At 41.0% G+C, this 23,047-nt stretch overlaps 1 protein-coding gene across 3 annotated transcripts in view; it reads left to right on the plus strand.

Moving 5' to 3' along the window:
• The window catches only part of KIF24 (kinesin family member 24), a 70,220-nt gene that overhangs the window by 29,975 nt on the left and 17,198 nt on the right, over window positions 1–23,047 (plus strand). For all 3 annotated transcript variants that reach the window (XM_032299928.1, XM_032299929.1, XM_032299927.1), the window contains 5 exons: window positions 1,134–1,231; window positions 6,707–6,922; window positions 10,746–10,833; window positions 20,478–20,599; window positions 21,875–21,980. In XM_032299928.1, coding sequence (XP_032155819.1) covers window positions 1,134–1,231; window positions 6,707–6,922; window positions 10,746–10,833; window positions 20,478–20,599; window positions 21,875–21,980 — 630 coding nt within the window. The remainder of the gene's footprint in view (window positions 1–1,133; window positions 1,232–6,706; window positions 6,923–10,745; window positions 10,834–20,477; window positions 20,600–21,874; window positions 21,981–23,047) is intronic.

Below are 23,047 nucleotides of genomic sequence, written 5' to 3' on the forward strand. Positions count from 1 at the left end.
TTTTTTTTTTTTTTTTTTTTTTTTTTTTTTTTTTTTTTTTTTTTTTAAGACAGAGTTTCCCTCTTGTTGCTGAGGCTGGAGTACAATAGTGCAATCTCGGCTCACTGCAACCTCTGCCTCCCAGGTTCAAGCAATTCTTCTGCCTCAGCCTCTCGAGTAGCTGGGATTATAGGTGTCCACTACCATGCCTGGCTATTTATTGTATTTTTAGTAGAGTTGGGGTTTCATGATGTTGGCCAGGCTGGTCTCAAACTTCAGGTGATCCACCCGCCTCGGCCTCCCAAAGTACTAGGATTACAGACATGAGCCACTGTACCCAGCCTCTGTTTCACTTTTCTACTTACTGTGATACTATATTTCAATCACATTGAATCCTTGCTATTCCCTAAACATCAATTAATTAAAGTTAATTCCTTATGCTTTTCTGCTTTGACTCTGTTCATGCTTTCCCTGTGCCTGGAATACCTTCCCTCCTTCTATCACTCCCTTTCAAATTCTTCCTCTTCCCCCATGGTCCATTCTCAGTATAGTCTTTTTCATAATCAGGGGAAATACATTTTCCTTTGAAGTCCACACGTACTTTATCTTAAGATTCTTCAACCTTCTAGTCATTTGAATAGTTGTGTAGATTAACATTTTTAGAGGGTAAGATAGGGAAATGCTAGGGTAATGTCTATATCCTTGGGCCCAAGTGTCTACTGCAACGTATGTGCTACCAGCTGATATTTATGGAATTAAAAGTTAAGCTGTATAACCTACAGAATTGAGATCTTCCCCTAGAATTCCTCCAAAATTCTAAATATACTAGCCCTAGTTGGAATACGAGGATAATCCCATGGAATTCACTTTCTCTCCTAGACCTAAGGAGGATTGGCTGACACTTGTGTTCATCAATTTATTTCTCTTAAGAGAAAACAAAAATTGTGTGCCTTAGTTTTTACCTTGTAAGAACATATCTACAGATATCTCAAGAGGAGGCTCTGTCATTTAATAGTGATTGCTTATTTATCTCTGTTTGATATGGTCAGTTACTATTATTTAAAGATTTTTTTGGCGTTATCATCTGTTAACTAGAATAGTGATAAGAAAATCCAGGATGTGTCTCTTTCTATAAAATCAAATTTATTTTTCAGCATGTTTTTTATTTTGATGAAGTCTTTGGTGAGGCGTGCACCAATCGGGATGTATACATGAAGACTACTCACCCACTTATTCAGCATATTTTCAATGGGTACGATAATGATTATTTGCTTTTCTTGCTTTTTATTTTCTATTTTACATTAACTCACATTTCTTTATAAATATCACATGCTTTTTCAGTGCTTTTGACTTAAATGTAAATTTGTGTTTTAAGCTACTGAATTTAATTTCGATTCTTCTGAAAACATACAGTACCTCTCTAGGATTTACCAAACATTTAGAAATTTGCAGTAAAATTTCCTTTTACACTGATGCCATTATTTCTCTGTGTCTAGTGGGAAAATATATTGTGATAGACAGTGAAAGGGTGTAAAAAAAAAAAAGATATAAGCTGTTAACAATGTAATCCCATCAAAGTCCTCAGAAGAAAAAGGTTGAAGTGGTTGGAGTTAGTCTGAACTTCAATGATAAGAATTATGTGTTCTGGCTATAGTTCAGTTAATTTTTCCATTGGAATCGGATAGATAGGTGAATATCACTTAACAACTTTTCACAGATGTATTTTTAAATTATTATTTACAATTAATAAACATTAAATGGGACAGGAATGAGCCTCTGTTGTGTATGTATTTAAAATATAGGCATGGGCCAGGAGTGGTGGCTTGCACCTGTAATCCAAGCACTTTGGGAGGCCAAGACAGGAGGATTAGCTTGAGCCCAGAGTTTGAGACTAGGCTGGGCAACATAAGGACACCCTGTCTCCACACACGCCAAAAAAATATTTATTTTATTATTATTATTTTTTGAGACAGGGTCTTACTCTGTCACCCAGGCCAAAGTGCAGTAGTGTAATATTGGCTCACTGCAACCTCTGCCTCTCGGATTCAAGCAATCCTCCCGCCTCAGCTTCCTGAGTAGCTGGGACTACAGGCACCTGCCACCATGCTCAGCTAATATTCTTGTATTTTTTGTAGAGATGGGGTTTTGCCATGTTCCCCAGGCTGGTCTCGAACTTTGGGCTCAAGCAATCCTCCTGCTTCAGTCTCCCAAAGTACTAGGATTATAGGTGTAAGCCAGGATGCCCAGCCTATAAAAAAATGATGTGCACCTTGTGGTCCCAGCTACTTGGGAGACTGAGGTAGGAGGATCGCTTGAGCCCAGGAGGTCAAGGCTGCAGGAACTGTGATCATGCCACTGCACTCCAGCCTGGGCAACAGAGCAAGACCCTGTCTCTGTCTGTCTGTCTGTCTGTCTGTCTATCTATCTGCCTGGCTGCCTGCCTATCTATCCATCCATCCATTCATCCTGTCTATCTAATCTACCTACTTGTCTATCTATTTGTTAAAATTGTAGGCATGGGCCGGACATGGTGGCTCATGCCTGTAATCCGAGCACTTTGGGAGGCTGATGCGGGTGGATCACCTGAGGTCAGGAGTTCAAGACCAGCCTGGGCAACATGGTGAGACCCTGTCTCTACTAAAAATACAAAAATTAGCTGGGTGCAGTGGCGCGTGCCTGTAATCCCAGCTACTTGAGAGGCTGAGGCAGGAGAATCGCTTGAGCCCGAGAGGTGGAGGTTGCAGTGAGCTCAGATTGCAGCATTGCACTCCAGCCTGGGTAACAGAGCAAGACTCTGTCTCAAAAAAAAAAAAAAAAAAAAAAAAAATTGTTAAGTATATATGATAGAAAATGCCAAATAGCCTGCTAGTGGTGCTGATTCCAGAGAATTTGACTGTTTTTTTTTTTTTTTTAAATCAAGGAATAATTTACATACAGTAAGATGCACAGATCTTAAGTATTCAGGTTTGATGAGTTTTGATAGTTGTATATACGTAAGTAACAAATATCTGTAACAAGACATGGAACGTTTTCATCACCCCAAAAAGTTCTCTTGTATCCCCATTTAGTTAATCCCCCACCTCCACTGCCAGGTCTTAGGTAACCACTGACTTACTTTCTGTCAGTATAGATTAGTTTTGTTCTACAATATAGAAACAGAATCATTATAATATATGCTTAGCATAATGTTTGCTTAGCATAATGGTTTTTTTATATTAGTACATGTTGTTACGTATATTAATGGTTTTCATTGCTAAGTAATATTCCCTTCTATGAAATTACCACAGTTTGTTTTGTCCATTCTCCTGTTGACAGACATTTGCATTATTTCCAGCTTTGGACTTTATGAATAAAGTATGAACATCCTTTTTTGTTTTTTTAGTTTTTTTGAGATGGAGTTCTGCTCTTGTTGTCCAGACTGGAGTGCAATGGTGTGATCTCAACTCACCGCAACCTCTGCCTCCCGGGTTCAAGCAATTCTGTCTCAGCCTCCCATGTACCTGAGATTAAATGCATGCACCACCACGCCTGGCTAATTTTGTATTTTTTAGTAGAGATGGGGTTTCTCCGTGTTGGTCAGAACATTCTTGTACAAGTTTTTTTGTGAGCATGTTTTCATTTACTTTGAGTAAAAACCTAGAAATGACATTGCTGGCTCATACGATAGGTGTATGTTTATAAGAAAGCGTCAGTTGGGCACAGTTGTTCACACTTGTAATTTCATACTTTGGGAGGCAGGAGAATCACTTGAGCCAGGAGTTCAAGACCAACCTGGACAACATAGTGAGACTCTATCTCTAAAAAAATTTAAAAATTAGCTGGGTGTGGTGGCACATGCCTGTAGTACCAGCTTCTTGGGGGGTTGAGGTAGGAGGATTGCTTGAGCCCAAGAGATCAAGTCTGCAATGAGCTGTGATCACTGCACTCCAGCCTGGGCAACAGAGCAAGACCCTGTCTCAAGAGGAAAAAAACGGGAAAATGTCAAACAACTTTTCTAAGTGTTGTACCATTTTATACTCCCAGCAGTAATGTATGAGAATTGCAGTTCTTCAACAACTGATATTGTCAGGCCTTGTTAACCTGTCTATGGGTATTAAATCATCTCATTGTAGGTTTAATTTGAATTTCTCCAATGCCTAATGATACTGTGCTTCTTTTCATGGTTTTTTTTTTTTTTTTTTTTTTGAGATGGAGTCTCACTGATGCTCAGGCTGGAGTGCAGTGGTGTGATCTTGGCTCACTGCAACCTCTGCCTCCTGGGCTAAAGTGATTCTTGTGCGTCACCCACACAAGTAGCTGGGATTGCAGGTGTGTGCCACCACACCCGGCTAATTTTTGTATTTTTAGTAGAGACGGGATCTTGACATGTTGACCAGACTGATCTCGAACTCCTGGCCTTAAGTGATCCACCTGCCTCAGCCTCCCAAAAGTGCTGGGATTACAGGCGTGGGCCACTGTACCTGGCCCTTTTCGTGTTCTTACTGACCATTTAGATATCTTCATTTGCCCAATTTTTTGTGTGTTTTGTTATTGTTTTGTAAAAGCTATTTAATTTTTAAAATTTTATGAGCAGGCTAAAAATGTGAAACACCTCTTAAGTTCAATTTCTTATACACTAAATCTGGGGAATGCTTTTTGAGGAGTAAGTTTCTAACATAGTTAGAATTTGAATGTTAAGACTTTAGTAATAACTTAGAGTGGCAAATTAAGTGTATTAATTCTTCAAAGTGTAATAAGATTTTTCACACCTGTATTTGTTGCTTTTTGCAAAAGCTTATACCTAAACTGTTCAGAAAGTAAAGTAGATACTATTCCTTCCTCTTACTCTGCTGGATCTTCCTTAGTATGTTCAAATTTTTCTCTTATAATTCTTTTCCTAATTCTACCTCTGCCAGTGTCTTTAGAGTACCCACACTGCTGGGAGCCAGGGTTCAAAAGGCAAAGAGTTATGGTCTCTGCTCCAAGCAGCTTACATCTAATTAACTCCCATGTCTTGATTCTCTCTTATCCATGGCTCCCTTGCTTTTGTCATTTTACTCTGTTTTCTGCCTGGCTTCAAATCTTCCTGTGTACTCATCTCTCTGCCCACCTCCAGTCTCCCCCATCCCTGTCCATGCTGTAAATCAAAGAAAATGACCCAGGCAAGTCTCAATCACTGTACATTTATTTGTCAAATTTAAGAACGAATGCCCAGGAGACAGGTCTATACCTTTCTCCAAAGACAATTTTGAGGACCAGGATGGTCTCGATCTCTTGACCTTGTGATCTGACCACCTCAGCCTCCCAAAGTGCTGGGATTACAGGTTTGCATGACCCAGTTCCCAGCTTGACTTTTTCCTTTGGCTTAGTGAGTTTGGAGTCCTGAGATTTATTTTCCTGTCACAATGCATATACTTTTTTCTTGCTGCAAGCAGTTACTTTTATCATTAATCCATGAGATTCATGTTTAAGACTCTGTAACAGCTCTGAGATTATGTTCATTCTCTACTCACTGTGTAGGTGAATCCCACAATACTCAGATAATCTTGGTCTCCAACTCCTCATAACACATACTGTGATTGACAGGCTGGTCTTCCAACTCCATTCTCCACCTCTTATTCTGAAATTCTTCACACTCATAGAGGGTGTGTATGCACACATGTACACACATACAAGAGCAATGCTTCTCACTTAGAATCATAAGACATCAAGACTGGAAGGGATTTTAGAAACCAAGTAACTCAATCTACTGATAAAAGTGAAAACTGAGGCCAAGAGAAAAGTGAGGAGACTTGCCTAAGGTCATATAGTTAGTTAATGGCAGGGCAGAAACCAGAGCCCAGGATTTTTTTTCCCCTCAAGATTTGGTGTGCCTGCCACTACCTCTGCTACTGTGGCCTCTGCTCACGCTCTTCCTGCTCCACAGTGGAAGCTGTCTGATTTTCAGTTTCAGCCTTCAAACCCCCAGCCCAATTCCTACTCTTGTGAGTCCTTCCTCAAATCCTTTATTTACATTGATTTCACCTTTATCTAAACTTCCTTAATTATGAGTCGTCACTACCATCCTACTTATCACATGATCTATTATTTCTTGTATTTAATTCTCTATTCTTTCACTAAACTTAACTGTGGATCCTCTAAAGCACCTAGCATGGGGTAGGAACTCAGTAAATGCTTATTGGCTAAGTGGTTTCATTAAAGCCCTTGTTTTATTTCTCTTACTGGTTCTATAAGAAAATTATTATAAGAAACTCAGGCTGGGTGTGGTGGCTCATATCTGTAATCCCAGCACTTTGGGAGGCAGAGTGGGCAGATCACTTGAGGTCAGGAGTTTGAGACCAGCCTGGGCAACATGGTGAAATCCCATCTCTTCTAAAAATACAAAAACTAGCTGGGCGTGGTGGTGCACACCCGTAGTCCCAGCTACTCAGGAGGCTGAGGCAGGAGAATCACTTGAACCTAGGAGACAGGTTGCAGTGAGCCAAGATCGTGCCACTGCACTCTAGCCTGAGTGACAGTGAGACTGTCGCCAAAAAAAAAGGAAAACTCATGTACTGGTTTGAGAATTTTTTTTTCTCTTCCTGTGTTTTTATAATGTAAAGTCCTTTTCTCCTTAAAGGTTTATATGTTTTTAGCTGAATTTTCTCTAGGATTCTATGTTTGCATTTGACCTTTGTCATTAAAAATCTATGTGTAAGTTAATACTTCTCTTAATATGCATAAGTAATGCAAATTATCTTTTCCCCAGAGGCAATGCCACTTGCTTTGCTTATGGACAGACAGGTGCTGGAAAGACCTACACCATGATAGGAACTTATGAGAACCCAGGATTGTATGCTCTAGCTGCCAAAGATATCTTCAGGCAACTAGAAGTATCCCAGCAAAGAAGGCATCTCTTTGTGTGGATCAGCTTCTATGAAATTTACTGTGGACAGCTTTATGACCTCCTAAATAGAAGAAAAAGGTACTGAATCGGAGTGGGAAGGGATAAATCTGTTCATCACTGTTTTAAGCCAGAGTCCTGGAGAATCACTGAATCATGGGCTTTAATGAGACGCTTTGGTACGTTAGTGCCCTTTTGTGAAATGAGCGTTCTGCATCAGGAGGCTCATGCATCCTGAATTTTTTAGCCATTAATTCAGCTATAGGAAAATGTAAATTAGATTTTCATTAATTTTTTTTTAAGTGTTCAATATTCTGATGTCTATCAAAAGACTTTCCTTTTTATTTTGGTCTATTAAAAAGGTTAAACTTTCAGGAAGTCAAGAAATCAACATGTACTTAAACCCCTTCCTGTTCTTTTGACCTATTATACTAGAAAAACTATAAATAATGTTTTCCACTTTCTCTTGGTTTTCCTTTAAATAATCTTAGGGTAAATGCAATGATAGTTTTCTGATATCTGTAAGAAGAAAAAAAGTCTTCTCATTAGAATTTTAACCCTTATTAGGCTTAAACTATTGCCCTCACAATATAATATAGTAATTTAGAAATGTATTCCATAACTTTACTTTTAAACACCTATTATATTTTTCTGGCATGAAGTTTTGTTTAGGTTGAAACAGATGACTTAAACTGAGTAAGAGGAAAAAGAAGTTGTGGAGGAAATGGGAAAATAGGGAGGTTAGAGGGAGAGGGGAGGTGGAAGGATTAAAGGTTGTCATAGCAGAATTAGCCAGACTTGAGACGTGGGAGGAGTGAATTGAGGCTGAGCCTGCTAGAAGGCGAGGGAAACCTAATCAGCTTGAGACTAGCCTCCCAACAAAGGTATCCAAGCCTCTGTGGAGCTGTCCAAAAAGATGCACAGGCTTCATGTGCTCCAAGCAAGCAGTGGAATGGGGAGTGGGGGAGCAGCTCCAGTTCAATAGGAGACCATGATAGGGCAGGCCCCCATTGTAGATGGTCACTAGGGTAGCAGAACTGGAGAAGCCAGCAAGTGGGCTTAGGCTGGCCACTCTCCTATAAACTATTCCATTGAAAAGAGGACCTTCAGATATGCCACTTGAGATTGTATAGGTGTTCAGAGTTCAGTCCTGACAAAACAAGTGCGAAATAAAAGAGGGTGCTACGGCTGGGCGCGGTGGTTTGCATCTGTAATCCCAGCACTTAGGGAGGCTGAGGTGGGCAGATGACGAGGTCAAGGGATCAAGACCATCCTGGCCAACATGGTGAAACCCTGTCTCTACTAAAAGTCCAAAAAAAATTAGCTGGGCATGGTGGCATGTGCCTGTAGTCCAGCTACTCGGGAAGCTGAGGCAGGAGAATTGCTTGAACCCAGGAGGCGGAGGTTGCAGTAAGCCGAGATCCTGCCACTGCACTCCAGCCTGGCAACTAGCAGCAGAGTGAGACTCTGTCTCAAAAAAAAAAAAAGAGGGTGCTACTCTGGGGATGCTTGAGGAAGAGTCACCTTTCTTTTTTACCTTCTTGGTGTTGACATCTAGAATTAGCTCAATCACAGCTTCTCCATCAAGCTCCAACTCCCTCATTAGGAGCCCTTTCCAGTCAGAATGCCCACTTCCCTTAAAGAACAATTGCCATAGAATAAAAGCCATTGTGAGAAGAAAAGCCATTGTGCTCCCTCGCTGGCTCTCTCTCTCTCACTCTCTGTATGTGTGCGTGCGTGCGTGCGTACGTGTGTGTGTGTGTGTGTGTGTGTGTGTGTATTGTTTGGGTGAAGGGAGGTTAGGACATCCAGCTCTTTCTGAATGCATTTCTTTAACGAATTGCTTAGATTATTGCCCTGTATATTTGCATTCCTCAGTTGTAGCAGGGGATAGGCATATATTAACTCCTGGGTTTGACGCTTCTCTGAGGCTCACTAGGGAAGACCCATGCTTACTCTACAAGTGTCATGGCCTGTGGTGAGATAGATATATATATATATCTCCACTTAATTGGCTAATATAATCTCTTTATTTCCTACCTTTCTGGGGCTTCTGAAATGTTCTAGTCCATTGATGGCATTCTTTCCTGTTTATGCTGTTATGCTTTATCCTGTCAATTTTTTTTTTTCTTTTTCTGAGGCAAGGTATTACTGTGTCACCCAGGCTAGAGTACAGTGGTGCCACCACAGCTCACTGCAGCTTCATCCTCCTGGGCTGAAGTGATCCTCCCACCTCAGCTCCCAGATAACTGAAACTACAGGTACCTGCTACCATGCCCTGATAATTTTTATTTTTTTGTAGAGACAGGATCTTCCTATGTTATCCATGCTGTTCTTGAGCTCCTGGGCTCAAACAATTCTCTTGTGTAGCCCTCCCAAAGTGTTAAGATTACAGGTTTGAGCCACTGTGCCTGACCGATTTTTTAATAAGATATATTTTCTATAATAGTGGGGCTTTGACAAGGGTGGACAAAAGTATGTATTTTCAGTCTGCCTCTTAAACTGGAAAACAAAGCTTAAGGATCCTTAATTCCTAGAAGTACAGGATAAATTGTTTTTATACCCTTGCATAAAGATTGAAGTACATTTTAGGCTGTCCATGAGGAATCTTTCAGGGGTGAGCTCAGAGATTAAGGCCTGGGAAATATGTTCAGGAATGACAGCAGGGCTCTTAAAGTTAGATCTTCCTTTTTTTTTTCTTTTTAAACAGAGATGGGCTCTTGCTACATTACACAGGCTATAACATAGTGACTATTCACAGGCATTATCACAGCATACTATAGCCTCAAACTCATGAGCTCAAGCAATCCTCCTGCCTCAGCCTCCTAAATAGCTGGGACTACAGGCACACAGCACTGTACCCAACAGCTAGATTCTTATACTCCAGAAACCTAATAGATTTGTTTTCAGAGAGATTATGAGCATTGGTGAGGCTGTTTGCCTCCAGTTCTTCTGTAGAGATCTGGAAAATTGGGATGAAGTATAGACTGAGAAAAAAATTATATTTGAGAAAATCACTCTTGTATTTTAAATTATGAAGTGGAATTCCGTTCTTAGCCCCCTAATCAGTATCTTATTAAGGGGGAAAATAATCTTAGAGTCTTTGATAGATTCAACATGCCTCTCAGTAGATCTGGTTTAATGATGATGGTAGACCATAACCATTTATTACCTTAAATGCAGGCCTAAGGCATTCAGATGCAGCCCAGCTCTTCCTTGTTCCTTTATAAGATGTATCAGGACTCTTTACATTGAAAATAAAAGAAAACCCCATGTATACTAGCTTATGCATTTAGGGAAATCATTGGCCCAAATAATTGAAAAGCTTAGAGGACATTCAGGCTTCAGCATTGTTTTACTCCAGCAGCTCAGGGATGCAATAAAGACCCAGTTTATTTGCATGTCTTCATTCTGTCTTCTGTGTTACTAGTTTCATCCTGAAACCAATTCTCTTAGAAGATACAAAATGGTTTCCACTGCTCCCAGGGCCAGAGGTCCATATGCTTCACATCCAGAGACAAAGGGAGAGCATCACATCACCAGGCATCTAACAACCAGAGACCAGGACTTTATTTTGATTGGACCAGCAGAGATCCCATGTCCACTTCTGAACAAATCACAATGTAGCCAGGAATACATCATCCACTGATTGGCATAGGTTTAGATTATGTCCTCATTCTTTTAATTATAGCCAGAGATGTTGATTTGTTTTACAACAATCAACAACCACCCCTGAATCGTGGGGCTAAGGTCAGGAGGTGGGGTTGCAGGGAAGAGAAGCATCCATCCCACTCAGACAGAAAACTGCTGCTTAATAGAGGAATGGTGGAATGGTTTCTGGGGAAGCAAGGACAAAGTCTGTTAGAGTAGCACCATCATACTAACCATGTTCTTGCATCTGCAGGCTCTTCGCAAGAGAAGATAGCAAGCACATGGTACAGATAGTGGGACTACAAGAACTTCAGGTGGATAGTGTGGAGCTCCTCTTAGAGGTAATTAATTCTTCCTTCTTTATTACTCCACTACAACAGTGTAAGTACATGGGACAAATTCATTTTGCTAAGCAAGTACAGTGAACTTATATTTAGGCAAAGGGCAATGACAAGCACACCACATCTGTAAAATGTGAATCCTTTTCTGAGAGAATAGCTTGTTTCTCTATAGGGTTGATGGCACAATGCCACAGTTAGTGGGAGGTAGGGTATGTGGGAGAACCTAATAGATTAAAAAGATACTACCAGGCCAGTTGCTTTTCTTTTTTTTTTTTTTTTTTTTTTTTTTTTGAGATGGAGTCTCACTCTGTCTCTGGAGTACAATGGCGCAATCTCGGCTCACTGCAACCTCTGCCTCGAGGGTTCAAGTGATTCTCCTACCTCAGCCTCCTGAGTAGCCGAGATTACAGGCACCTACCACCACGGCTGGCTAATTTTTTGTATTTTTAGTAGAGACAGGGTTTCACCATGTTGGCCAGGCTGGTCTGAATTATATACTTTAAAAAACTGAGCCAGGTGTGGTGGCTCACACCTGTAATTCCAGCACTTTGGGAGGCCAAGGCAGGCAGATCATTTGAGATCAGGAGTTTGAAACTAGCCTGGCCAACATGGTGAAACCCCATCTCTAGTAAAAATACAAAAATTAGCTGGGTGTGGTGGTGGATGCCTGTAATCCCAGCTACTAGGGAGGCTGAGGCAGGAGAATTGCTTGAACCCAGGAGGTACAGGTTGCAGTGAGCAGATGTCATGGCATTGCACTCCAGCCTGGGCAATAGAGCAAGATTCAGTCTCAAAAAAAAAAAAAATATGAGAAAAGACACTCACTGAATGAATTAATATATTGATAACACTATTCTGTTATCATTTGCTTAAAATTAGGTGTTTAAAGGACTATTTAATCTTCAAATAACAGGGTTTGTGGGAATTTTTAAAAATTGCTTTTTAAAAATTAAGACTTGGGACTTGAGTGTGTGCAGTAGCATGGTGGCCCATCATTAGTATGCATCTTTTTCTAAGTTTCTTTTTCCTGAGACAAATACTGTAGGTAAATTTTGCTTAAAGGATGAGACTTCGCTTTGCGTTATTAGATTCCTGGGTCCTGGGATCCAAAATCTGAGTATAGTGCCCAAGTGTGTCTGTTTTAGAGGGTCACCTAAGAGCCTCTTTCTAGTAATTGCAAAGGTAGGCACAGAACAAAAGTGTGTGGGACATGCTGAAGGGCTCCCCTCGGGCTGTGACCATTCTCCCCAGAGCTTCCTCCACTGTGGAGTCCTAAGGAAATTTTTTCTCATATTCTGTTCGCTGTGGTCCTCTTGCCCCTACCTCCAGCCATTCCCTCATTTGGGCAGGAACATCAGGGGAGCCTCGTCCTCAGGATTCCTTTGTCACTGAAGATTAGACCAATTAAAGGGGAAAGAAGCAAACACTAGGAAGAAGACTCTTTTACTTGCCTTTAGGCCCTAACTGCTGGCAGTCTGGTGTTGATTCAACCCCTCCATCCTGGCAGAGTTTATGGCACTGTTTTATTCTAAAATATGGTTCCTAAGAAAAGCAGAAAAAAGTTTCTTGTTAGTCAATATATTATTGCCATTGATACCCTCAGCCCGCAGTACATATGGTATTGTACAAGGAGGAAGCCAGCTGAGATCAAGGTGGAAAGTTTATATAATTTATGGATACCTGACACAGTTATCCTCATAAACATTTATTGACTCAAGAAACAACAGCACTTGGTAACTCAGGTGTCACATTTCACTCTCAGGTGTCACTGTTCATACTCATTCAGGTATCACCCATGTGTTTGCTCAGGTATCACCCTCAAGTGTCATCTTTGAGTGTTACCCTCTCAGATCACCCTCAGGATTACTCAGGCATGGCCTGCCTGCACAACTGGTAGCTTCATTATTCTCATGGGATTGTCCTACAGGACATTTCTCCTTCCAAGTGTGTTTGATTACCTGGTCTTGCCAATGCAAGCACCAGAACGTCATCTTGCCTTTACAGAGGACTCACTGCCTCATCACATTTCCCAGATTTGGAATTGACATTTTGTTAGACAGTTAATGGCATTTTTTCAGTTTTAAAGATTCACAATTTTTAAGTCATTCCTATACCCATTTTATATAGTCAGAGGTATGCATTCCCAGGAATTTTGATAAACTTGTTTCATGTTTTTATCATTGCCTTGGCTGTACAGTGCCATGTATCCTTGAGCATATCCTTTACCTTTCTGAGCCTGAAACATGTAAATAATGATAGATGATTAGTTTGCATGATGGGGAGAAAGAAATGAGATAACATATATAAAATTTATAGCATGATGCTGGCTCAGTTTTCCACATGTATTACTCTTTTTTTTTTTTTTTTTGAGACGGAGTCTTGCTCTGTCGCCAGGCTGGAGTGCAGTAGTGCAATCTCAGCCCATGGCAACTTCTGCCTCCCCAGTTCAAGTGATTCTTCTGCCTCAGTCTCCCAAGTAGCTGAGAATACAGGTGCCTGCCATCACACCCAGCTAATTATTGTATTTTTAGTAGAGACGGAGTGTCACCATGTTGGCCAGGCTGGTCTTGAATTTGTAACCTCGTGATCCACTCACCTCGGCCTCCCAAAGTGCTGGGATTACAGGCATGAGCTACCATGCCCAGCCTTCCACGTGTATTATTAAGTCCCTGAATGATGTTTTCCAGCACCACCACAGTTTTTTTTTTTTTTTTTTTTTGAGACAAGAGTCTCACTCTGTCACCTAGGCAGGAGTGCAGTAGTGCAATCACGGTTCACTGCAGCGTCAGCCTCCTGGGCTCAAGCGATTCTGCCACGTCAGCCTTCTGAGTAGCTAGGACCACAGATGTGCACCACCACACCTGGCTAATTTTTTTTTAAATTTTTTGTAGATGTTGCCCAGGTTGTTCTTGAAGTTCCTGGGCTCAAGTGATCCTCTACCTCAGCTTCCCAAAGTGCTAGGATTACAGGCATGAGCAACCAAACTGCGCCCAGTTTTCATTACTTCCTATTGTAGCGGATTCTTATTTTACTATTCACATAACATGTTATCTCTAGAGAACCTAGATTTAGAAACTTGCCCAACAGAGTTTGGTTAGGAAAGGAGTTTGAGAAGGAGGAGGCAGAGGAAAAGGGGGCCTAGTAGTTTTAAAGGTGACTGCATTAATTTTGCTCACCTCCTAGACTTGCATTTCCCCCAAATAGATTCTCTTTCTCTTTTTCTCTTATCTGCTTCCTTCCTTCCTCTTTTTTTTTTTTTTTTTTTTTTGGTTTGGATTGGGGGAGCCTATGGTATTTCATGTTGATCTTCAAATCTATATTTTTCCATGAAACTCTGATTGTTTTACATTTATGAAAAAAATAGTTTAAGTTTTAGAAGTTTATACAAAGATGTTAGTTCTATCTTTTTGTTTTGTTTTTGAGAGAGACGGAGTTTCACTGTGTTGCCCAGGCTGAAGTGCAGTGGCGTGATCTTGACTCTCTGCAAACCTCTGCCTCCTGGGTTGAAGCAATTCTTCTGCCTCAGCCTCCTGAGTAGCTGGGATTACAGGTGCTCGCTCCCATGCCTGGCTAATGTTTGTATTTTTAGTACAGACGGGGTTTACCATGTTGGCCAGGCTGGTCTCTAACTCCCGACCTCATGTGATTCATCTTGCCTTGGCCTCCCAAAGTGCTGGGATTACAGGCGTGAGCTACAGGGCCTGGCCTCTTTGGTATCTTTTCAAAAATTAATATTTATTGACAACTTACCATGTGCCAGTCGTGGTACTAAGTGCTTTATTTATGTATTATCTTTTTTAGTCCTAATAACCTATGTAATTCCTATTTTATTTTTGAGACAAGTATCTAGCTCTGTAGCCTAGGCTGGAATGCAGTGGCACTATCTCGGCTCACTGCAATCTCTATCTCCTGGGTTCAAGTGATTGTCTTGCCTCAGCCTCTCAAGCAGCTGGGATTACAGGTACAGGCCGCCACACCTGGCTAATATTTTTATTTTTAATAGACACAGAGTTTCACCATGTTGGCAAGGCTGGTCTCAAACTCCTGACCTCAGGTGATTCACCTCTCTCGGCCTCCCAAAGTATTGGGAGTACAGGCGTGAGCTACCACACCCAGCTGTAATTCTCATTTTATAGATAAGAAATTGAGACCCTTAAAAGTTAAGTGACTTGCAGAAGTCTGCATAACCGTATGGTAGAGCTGGCATGTGAACCCTGACAACCTGACATCAGATTTCACCCTTTTAACTGCTATACTTTGGTGGTATGTCATTTACAAAAATGTGATGACTTTGATATTCACAGACTGCCTCATTTTTACTCCTCATAGCTCAGGTGCATTATTACATAGTTTCTGGAAGGCATGACTATAGCAGGCTGTTATTGGAAAAACCTGGACCAAGGGACAGAAATTCCTCATGTCTTCTCTAAAATATATTTAACCAGGAAAGGGCATCTCAACATGTTAGGTCTCTGAGATGCACTCAGAGATACCTAATACGTTATGGTATACAAGATGCAGTGAAAAACCAAGTTCAAAACTCTGTAACACAGTCTCAAAAGCCAGTCTTTCCTTGACATTCTTGAGGAAAAAACCACAGGGCCACCCTTTGTATTTCCTGTCAGTATCCACATTTGCTTGCGAAGTATGGCCTTGAGGCGTCTCTGAATTCTCGCTAGGTCTCAGTGGACCAGCATCATTAGTAACATGATTACTCTCATGTAGAAGAGGATACCTGGCTTCTACTCCTGACCTGATCATATTCTACCTATGTGACCTTGTATAAATCACTTAGCTTCTCTGTGTTCCTTTTCTTATCATTCAGACATATTGCTTATACAAATGTAAAGGTTTGAGACCTTCCTTGTCTCCTCATAGGATTTGTAAATGACAAAATTAAAAAAAGCAAAAGAGCTGTGAGAAACCTAAAACACTAAAAGGGAATATACCAGAATTTTATAATCTCTAGGATTATGGGAGATATATATGTTCTTCTTTATCCTTTTCCTATAATTTCCAAGTTTTCCACAGTAAGTTTGTCTTTTCTAATAACAGAAAAAAAGAAGTTTGAAAAAAGAACAATTCCAATCTATGATGATCCATCAGCATTGCACCCCACCCTATGTAAGCATGAAGTGAAAGGGAGAGGGATATGCCAGGGCCAGGAGGTGCATTTAAACTGGGTGGTTCAGTCACAGCCCTGACCTTAAGTGTCTTACCCAGCATCTGAGCTTAGTTAGCAGTGCTTTTTTCTCAATACTTGCCATATCTAGGATACAGGATTATCACTGTAACTCCTATAATTTCATTAGCGTAAAGGTGGTATCCATGTAGTTGATGATCTAGCTTTATAAATTAGCAGATTCTTCTCTTTACAAAAGGATTCATCATGTTGTCTCTTTAAATTTTTAGCCAACTTTTTACAAAATGTGTGTGTTTAAATACGATTTTGAATTTTGATTTTACATCTCACATACAGTTAATCTTTAGAAACATACTATTGCTTAGATTATGGAAAAGCTATTTTTATTTAATTAAATTTCTAAAAAGCAACTGCTACTACTTGTTAAGATATTTTATGTCTTATTGTTGAAGTTTGGCTCTGTCAACTTTTGGATTCTTAATTTGGAAACTGTGACCATGTTCAATATGATTTAAATTAAAATTGTGAGATATTGAGAAAAAAATGAAAGGACTTTCTCCTCCTCCTCCTCTCCCTCCCCCTCCCCCCCTCCTTTCTTCTTCATTTTTGAAATGGAGTTTCTCTCTTGTCCCGCAGGCTGGAGTGTAATGGCACAATCTCCAGTCACTGTAACCTCTGCTTCCCGGGTTCAAATGATTCTCCTCCCTCAACCTTCCAAGTAGCTGGGATTACAGGCATGCACCACCACACCTGGCTAATTTTTGTATTTTTAGTAGACCATGTTGGCCGAGCTGGTCTCAAACTCCTGACCTCAAGTGATCCACCCACCTGGGCCTCCCAAAGTGCTGGGATTACAGGCATGAGCCACCGCACCCAGCTCTTATTCTTAATTCACTGCAAAATAAATGAATTTATCGTAAGTGCCCCACAGGGTAGTGAAAACCACATGGACTTTGGAGTCAAATATACTGGATGTGGAATTTGGCTCTGCCACACAACAGCTGTTTGACTGTGAACAAATCAACCCAAGTTTGTTCCTCAACTGGAGATGCTGAACAAACTCAGAGGAACAAACTCAGAGGTTCTTAGGAGGAGATACTCTTCATATTCACCTAACATTAGGCTGCTGTGAGGATTCTACAAAAAAAATTTTTTTTTTTAATTTTAAAAGATGAGGTCTTGCTATGTTGCACAAGCTAGGCTTCAACTCTTGGGCTCAAGCGATTTTCACCTTGGCCTTCCAAAGTGCTGGGATTATAGGCATAAGCCGCTGTGCCTGGCCTCAAATAATACTGTTTTTTGTTGTTGTTGTTGTTGTTGTTGTTGTGACACAGTCTTGCTTTGTTGCCTAGGCTAGAGTGCAGTGGTGTGATTTTGGTTCACTGCAACCTCTGCCTCCTGGGTTTAAGCAATTATCATGCCTCAGCTGGGACTACAAGTGCACGCCACCATGCCTGGCTAATTTTTGTATTTTTGTATTTTTAGTAGAGCTAGGGTTTTACCATGTTGGCCAGGCTGGTCTGGAACTCCTGATCTCAGGTGATCCACCCACCTCAGCCTCCCAAAGTGCTGGGATTACAGGCACTTTGTCACTACACCCAGCCAATAAAATATTGTTGACTATAATTACCCTGTTCTCGTATCAAATAGTAGGTCTTAATTCATTCTTTCTATTTTTTTGTACCTATTAACCACCGGCCCCACACTGCCCTTCCCAGCCTCTGTGGTAATCATCCTTCTACTATTTATGTCTATGAGTTCAATTGCTTTGATTTTTAGATGCCACATATAAGTGAGAACATGTGATGTTTGTCTTTCTGCCCAGCTTATTTCCCTTAACATAATGATCTCCAGTTCCATTTATGTTGTTACAAATGACAGGATTTCGTTCTTTTTTATGGCTTAACATAATGATCTCCAGTTCCATTCATGTTGTTACACATGACAGGATTTTGTTCTTTTTTACGGCTGAATGGTACTTCATGTGTATAAAGCATATTTTCTGTATCCATTCATCTGTTGATGGACACTTAGGTTGCTTCCAAATCTTGGCTATTGTGAACAGTGCTGCATGGGAGTGCAGATTGTGTTTATGTTTTATTTTCTGGGACATATCCTTAACTTAAAACTTAAAAAAAAAAAAAAAAAAAAAAACACTAAATCTTACAACCTTTTATTTTATTTAATTTATTAATTTTTCCCCCTGAAACTAATAACCTGATAGTAGGTGATTATTTTTTAAAAGATGGGATTTTTGTCCTCTAGGCTGCCTCAGCCTCCTGCCTGGGACTACAGGTGTGCACCACAGTGCCCAGCTAATTTTTGTAGAGATGGGGATCTCACTATTTGCCCAGGCTGGTCTTGTACTCCTGGACTCAAGTAATCTCCTGCCTCAGCCTCTCAAAGTGTTGGGACTACAGGCATGAGCCACCATGCCCAGCTTAAATCTTCCTACCTTTTAAGTAAAATTTTTACTTTATCATATTTTAAATTTCCAAGTGCTTTGTCTGTTCCCTTTTTTGGTTTGGTGTTCATACTGGTGGCTTTGGCTTTCTATTCATGTTTAAGTGTGAGGGACTACAAAAATAATAGTCACAAAGTTTGTGTGTCGGAGGTGTGCTTGCTGATCACTAAGCTTCACCATAGGTTGAAAATTAATTGGCTTTGCAGGGGAAGTCCCCAAAATGTAAACATATGAAGGGCTTGGTGGTTAGAGTTTCTCCAGAGAATTCTGGCTGAGGGCTAATGTTGCGGAACGCTGGCGTGTGCTTAGGCATAATCCTTTTTTCAGTTCTTTCACTTCACTCTGCCCTACACTGTGCCTGGGGCTCTTAGTGCTTTTTGGTCTCTGGTTCACATTTTCTAGAGACTATACCTTCTGCCTCCTGCACAGGGTAGAGATGAATGGGGAATGTTTCACTGAGGGTTTTACTGCTCTGGTCACTGACTATGTGTATCTTTGCCTTATCCTAACAGTACCTGGTGCTTCCAGAGTCTGAGCCCCTCTTAGGGGTCCTAATGAGCTGATAGACTGACTCTCCTCTTTCCTACTTAATTAGTTTATAACTTCATTCCTGGCAATTACCATCCCTTCATTATCTTTCCACATTCTAAAGTTTCATTGAAATATATGACACCTATAGTCCCAGTATTTTGGGAGGCCGAGGTGGAAAGATTGTTTGAGTCCAGGACTTTAAGACCAGCCTGGGCAGCATAGTGAGACCTTGTCTCTATTTTTTTAATTTAAAAAAAAAAGAAAAAATATGTTGTTCACTGCTACTCCCTTTCCTTTTATTGGCTTTAAAGGTGTATATGATTTTAAATTTTTATTTAAAAATTTTTTTTTAATTTATTTTTTTTGAGACAGGATCTTGCTCTGCCATCACAGCTTACTACACCCTCAACCTCCTGGGCTCAAGCAATCCTCCTGCCTCAGCCTTCTGAGTAGCTGAAATTATAGGCATGAGCCACCATGCCCAGCCTAGATAATGTTTTTAAAGTTCTTTTGGCCAGCTGCAGTGTTTCATGCCGGTAATCCACCACTTTAGGGACCAAGGAAAGAGGATTGCTTGAGCTCAGGAGTTCAAGATGACCCTGGGCAACATAGTGAGACCATGTGTCTACAAAAAAATTTTTTTAATTAGCCAGGTGTAGCACTGCACACCTATAGTCCCACCTACTCAGGAGACTGAGGCAGGAATATCTCTCAAACCCAGGAGGTCATGGCTGCAGTGAGCTGTGATCACACCACTGCACTCCAGCTTGGGTGACAGAGCAAGACCCTGTTTCAAAAAAAATTTTTTTTTTGCATTTTTTATTCTTAGTAACTAACACTCATACCCCTGTCTAAAATCAGGGTAGCATGTTCTTAAATGACTGTGTTTTCAGTGGCTGCAGGCCAATCCTGAGGCTTCACCTCCCCTGCCCCATTCCATTATAGCCAGAGGACTGCTGTTAGTCTTCACTCCCAGTCTAGGGTGAGTGAGGATTAGTGTCAAGGGAAATCATGGGCTCATAGTAATCACAGTAACTCATCATTTCCATATTTCTACATCAGGCCCGGCCTTCTTTATGACTGCATCTTGGTAAAACAGGTGGATATGATTAGTCATTCTGTGATGCACATTTATGTCCTTTGCCTCAGTTACTAAGATAGATGAGTTTTATGAGACCTTGCTTTGGAGCCAGTTATGCCCTGGGGATTTTAGTTAGGCTAAATCCATCAAAGATACTAAAAAGAGTATATGAGATCAAGAAGTAAATTAGCTCTTGAGCTATGGAATGTTCTCCCACAAGATTAGTATTTCATATTGTTTTCATTGTCATTGGGTACTAACTAGGTATAATTTAGTGTTTAAGCAGTTTTCCACCTGGACAGAAAAAAAACTGCAGTGCGCTAACAAAATTATATGTCTGCTCTCTACTGCTCTTAGCCAAATCTTAGTAGCCAGAGGATTTTGTTTATTCCTCAGGGAAGTCATCCTATGGATTTTATTTTCAGGTGATCTTAAAGGGCAGCAAGGAGCGCAGCACTGGGGCCACTGGAGTTAATGCAGACTCCTCCCGCTCCCATGCCATCATCCAAATTCAGATAAAAGATTCAGCCAAGAGGACATTTGGCAGGTGAGCTGGAAATATTAGGGAGTTGCTGTGTCTACCTTTCCTTTAATGTGACTTTGAAGTATGTTTTCTCAACAACAGGATTACCCTGCCACCATGGAGTTCTTCATTGCCGGGATACAGAGTAAGAGTTGTTAGCCCTGAAATAAATCATTGTACTAAAGTGCCATCAGTTGATTAACCATGAAGTAATGACCTATTGTTGGTCAACCCTAAGTTATTAAAAGGGACATTGATTGCTTCTAACATGAAAAACAGTTTCAGCAGAGAAATAGTAGGGATTGCATCTCGGAGAGCTTACAAGCCAAAAAAAGGTGAGGGGAGAAGATTAATTCATTCTTCTTGAAAGAAGCCATAAGACAATTGGATACATTCATTGCTTCTCTGGTGCTATCTTAGCAAATACTCTGCCATACTGATGGATGAGCCTATCTCATCTCTGAGTAATGAGTGTTTTTCTTTTCTTTTCCTTTTTTTTCTTTTTTTGCTGGAATGCTGTTCACAAAAGTTTCTATATAATTACCTAAGTGGTCACTTAAGTGATTAGCATTGTGGTCATTTAGCCTTTAGCCTTTTGGGAAGAATGTTTTATTAATTTTAGTCATACTTTCTCATAAATAATTAAAACCAATAGATGTGTTTGAATGGACAGTACCAGCATCAGCTGACAGATCAGAATCTCATGATACTCTTGGAAAGCTGACACTTATGTTTGTTTGTTTGTAAGATAGGGTTTCGCTCTGTTACCCAGGCTGGAGTGTACTGGCATGATTATAGTTTACTGCAGACTGGAACTCCTGGGCCCAAGTAGTCCTCCTGCCTCATCCTCCTGAGTAACTGGGACTATAGGTGTGCACCACCACACCTAGCTGATATATATGTGTGTGTGTGTGTGTGTGTGTGTGTGTAGACAGGGTTTCTGTATTTTGCCCAGGCTGGTCTCGAATGCCTAGGCTCAAGAGATCCTCTCGCCGTATCCTCCCAAAGTGCTGAGATTACAGGTGTCAGCCACCGTCAGCCTACCACCTAATTTTTACAGTTTTTTAAGAGATGGGGTCTTGCTGTGTTGCTTAGGTCTAGAGCTCCTGGCCTCAAGCAGTTCTCTGCCTCAGCCTCCATGTAGCTGGGTTTATAGGTGTGAGCCACCATACCCAGCTCAGTAATATATTTTCTTTCCAGGGGATGGGCCAATGTTAATTTCTTCCAGAGGTCACAGAATGCTGACTGATACAAAAATAAAGCTTCACAGAAGTCACTCCTGCTGTGTCTTTTCTCTAGGATCTCTTTTATTGACTTGGCTGGCAGTGAAAGAGCAGCAGATGCAAGGGGCTCAGATAGACAGACAAAGATGGAAGGTGCAGAAATAAATCAGAGTCTACTGGCTGTAAGTAGTTCAAAATCTTTAATCTAAAAATCCTTCATGAAAGACTTTGCCTGTTACATACAGGCAGAGTGGATGAATGTGGGCAGCAAAGCAACTGCCCTGTTCTTTTTTTTTTTTTTTTTTTTTTTTGAGACGGAGTTTCGCTCTTGTTACCCAGGCTGGAGTGCAATGGCGCGATCTCGGCTCACCGCAACCTCCGCCTCCTGGGTTCAGGCAATTCTCCTGCCTCAGCCTCCTGAGTAGCTGGGATTACAGGCACGCGCCACCATGCCCAGCTAATTTTTTGTAGTTTTAGTAGAGACGGGGTTTCACCGTGTTGACCAGGATGGTCTCGATCTCTTGACCTCGTGATCCACCCGCCTCGGCCTCCCAAAGTGCTGGGATTACAGGCTTGAGCCACCGCGCCCGGCTAACTGCCCTGTTCTTATATGGTAATGGAATGCCAGGGTTGGAGACAGAGGCTGACCAGACAGACTCACAGTTCTAGGCCACTCTTCTCTTCTCTCCTTGCTTTCTTTTCCCCTGGTCGATCCATGCCAGTTAGGAACAGAAGTATTTCTGCAGTTGCTGAATTGGTAACTCCGCTAAGCTTTCTCTCTAAGCTTTAAAATTATATTAATTTTTTAAACATAGAAAAGTAGAACAAATGGTATAATGATCTCCCATATACCCATATACCTGTCAGATTCAACAGACTCAACAGTTACCAACATATGAAAAAATCTAACCAACCCCTTCCCTCCCCCAGTTAGATTATTTTTTAAATACAATCCGGCCAGTGTGGTGGCTCACACCTGTAATCCCAGCACTTTGGGAGGCCGAAGCAGGCAGATAACTTGAGGTCAGGAGTTTAAGATGAGACTGTACAACATGGTGAAACCCCATCTCTACTAAAAGTACAAAAATTAGCCAGGTGTGGTGGCGCATGCCTGTAATCCCAGCTACTCAGGAGGCTGGGGCAGGAAAATCACTTGAACCCGGGAGGTGGAAGTTGCAGTGACCTGAGATCGTGCCATTGCACTCCAGCCTAACTGACAGAGTGAGACTCAATCTTAAAAAAAAAAAAA

This window comes from Sapajus apella, unplaced genomic scaffold, assembly GCF_009761245.1.
Source record: "Sapajus apella isolate SASKATOON/1434 unplaced genomic scaffold, GSC_monkey_1.0 scaffold42, whole genome shotgun sequence".
Taxonomy (NCBI): Eukaryota; Metazoa; Chordata; class Mammalia; order Primates; family Cebidae; genus Sapajus; species Sapajus apella.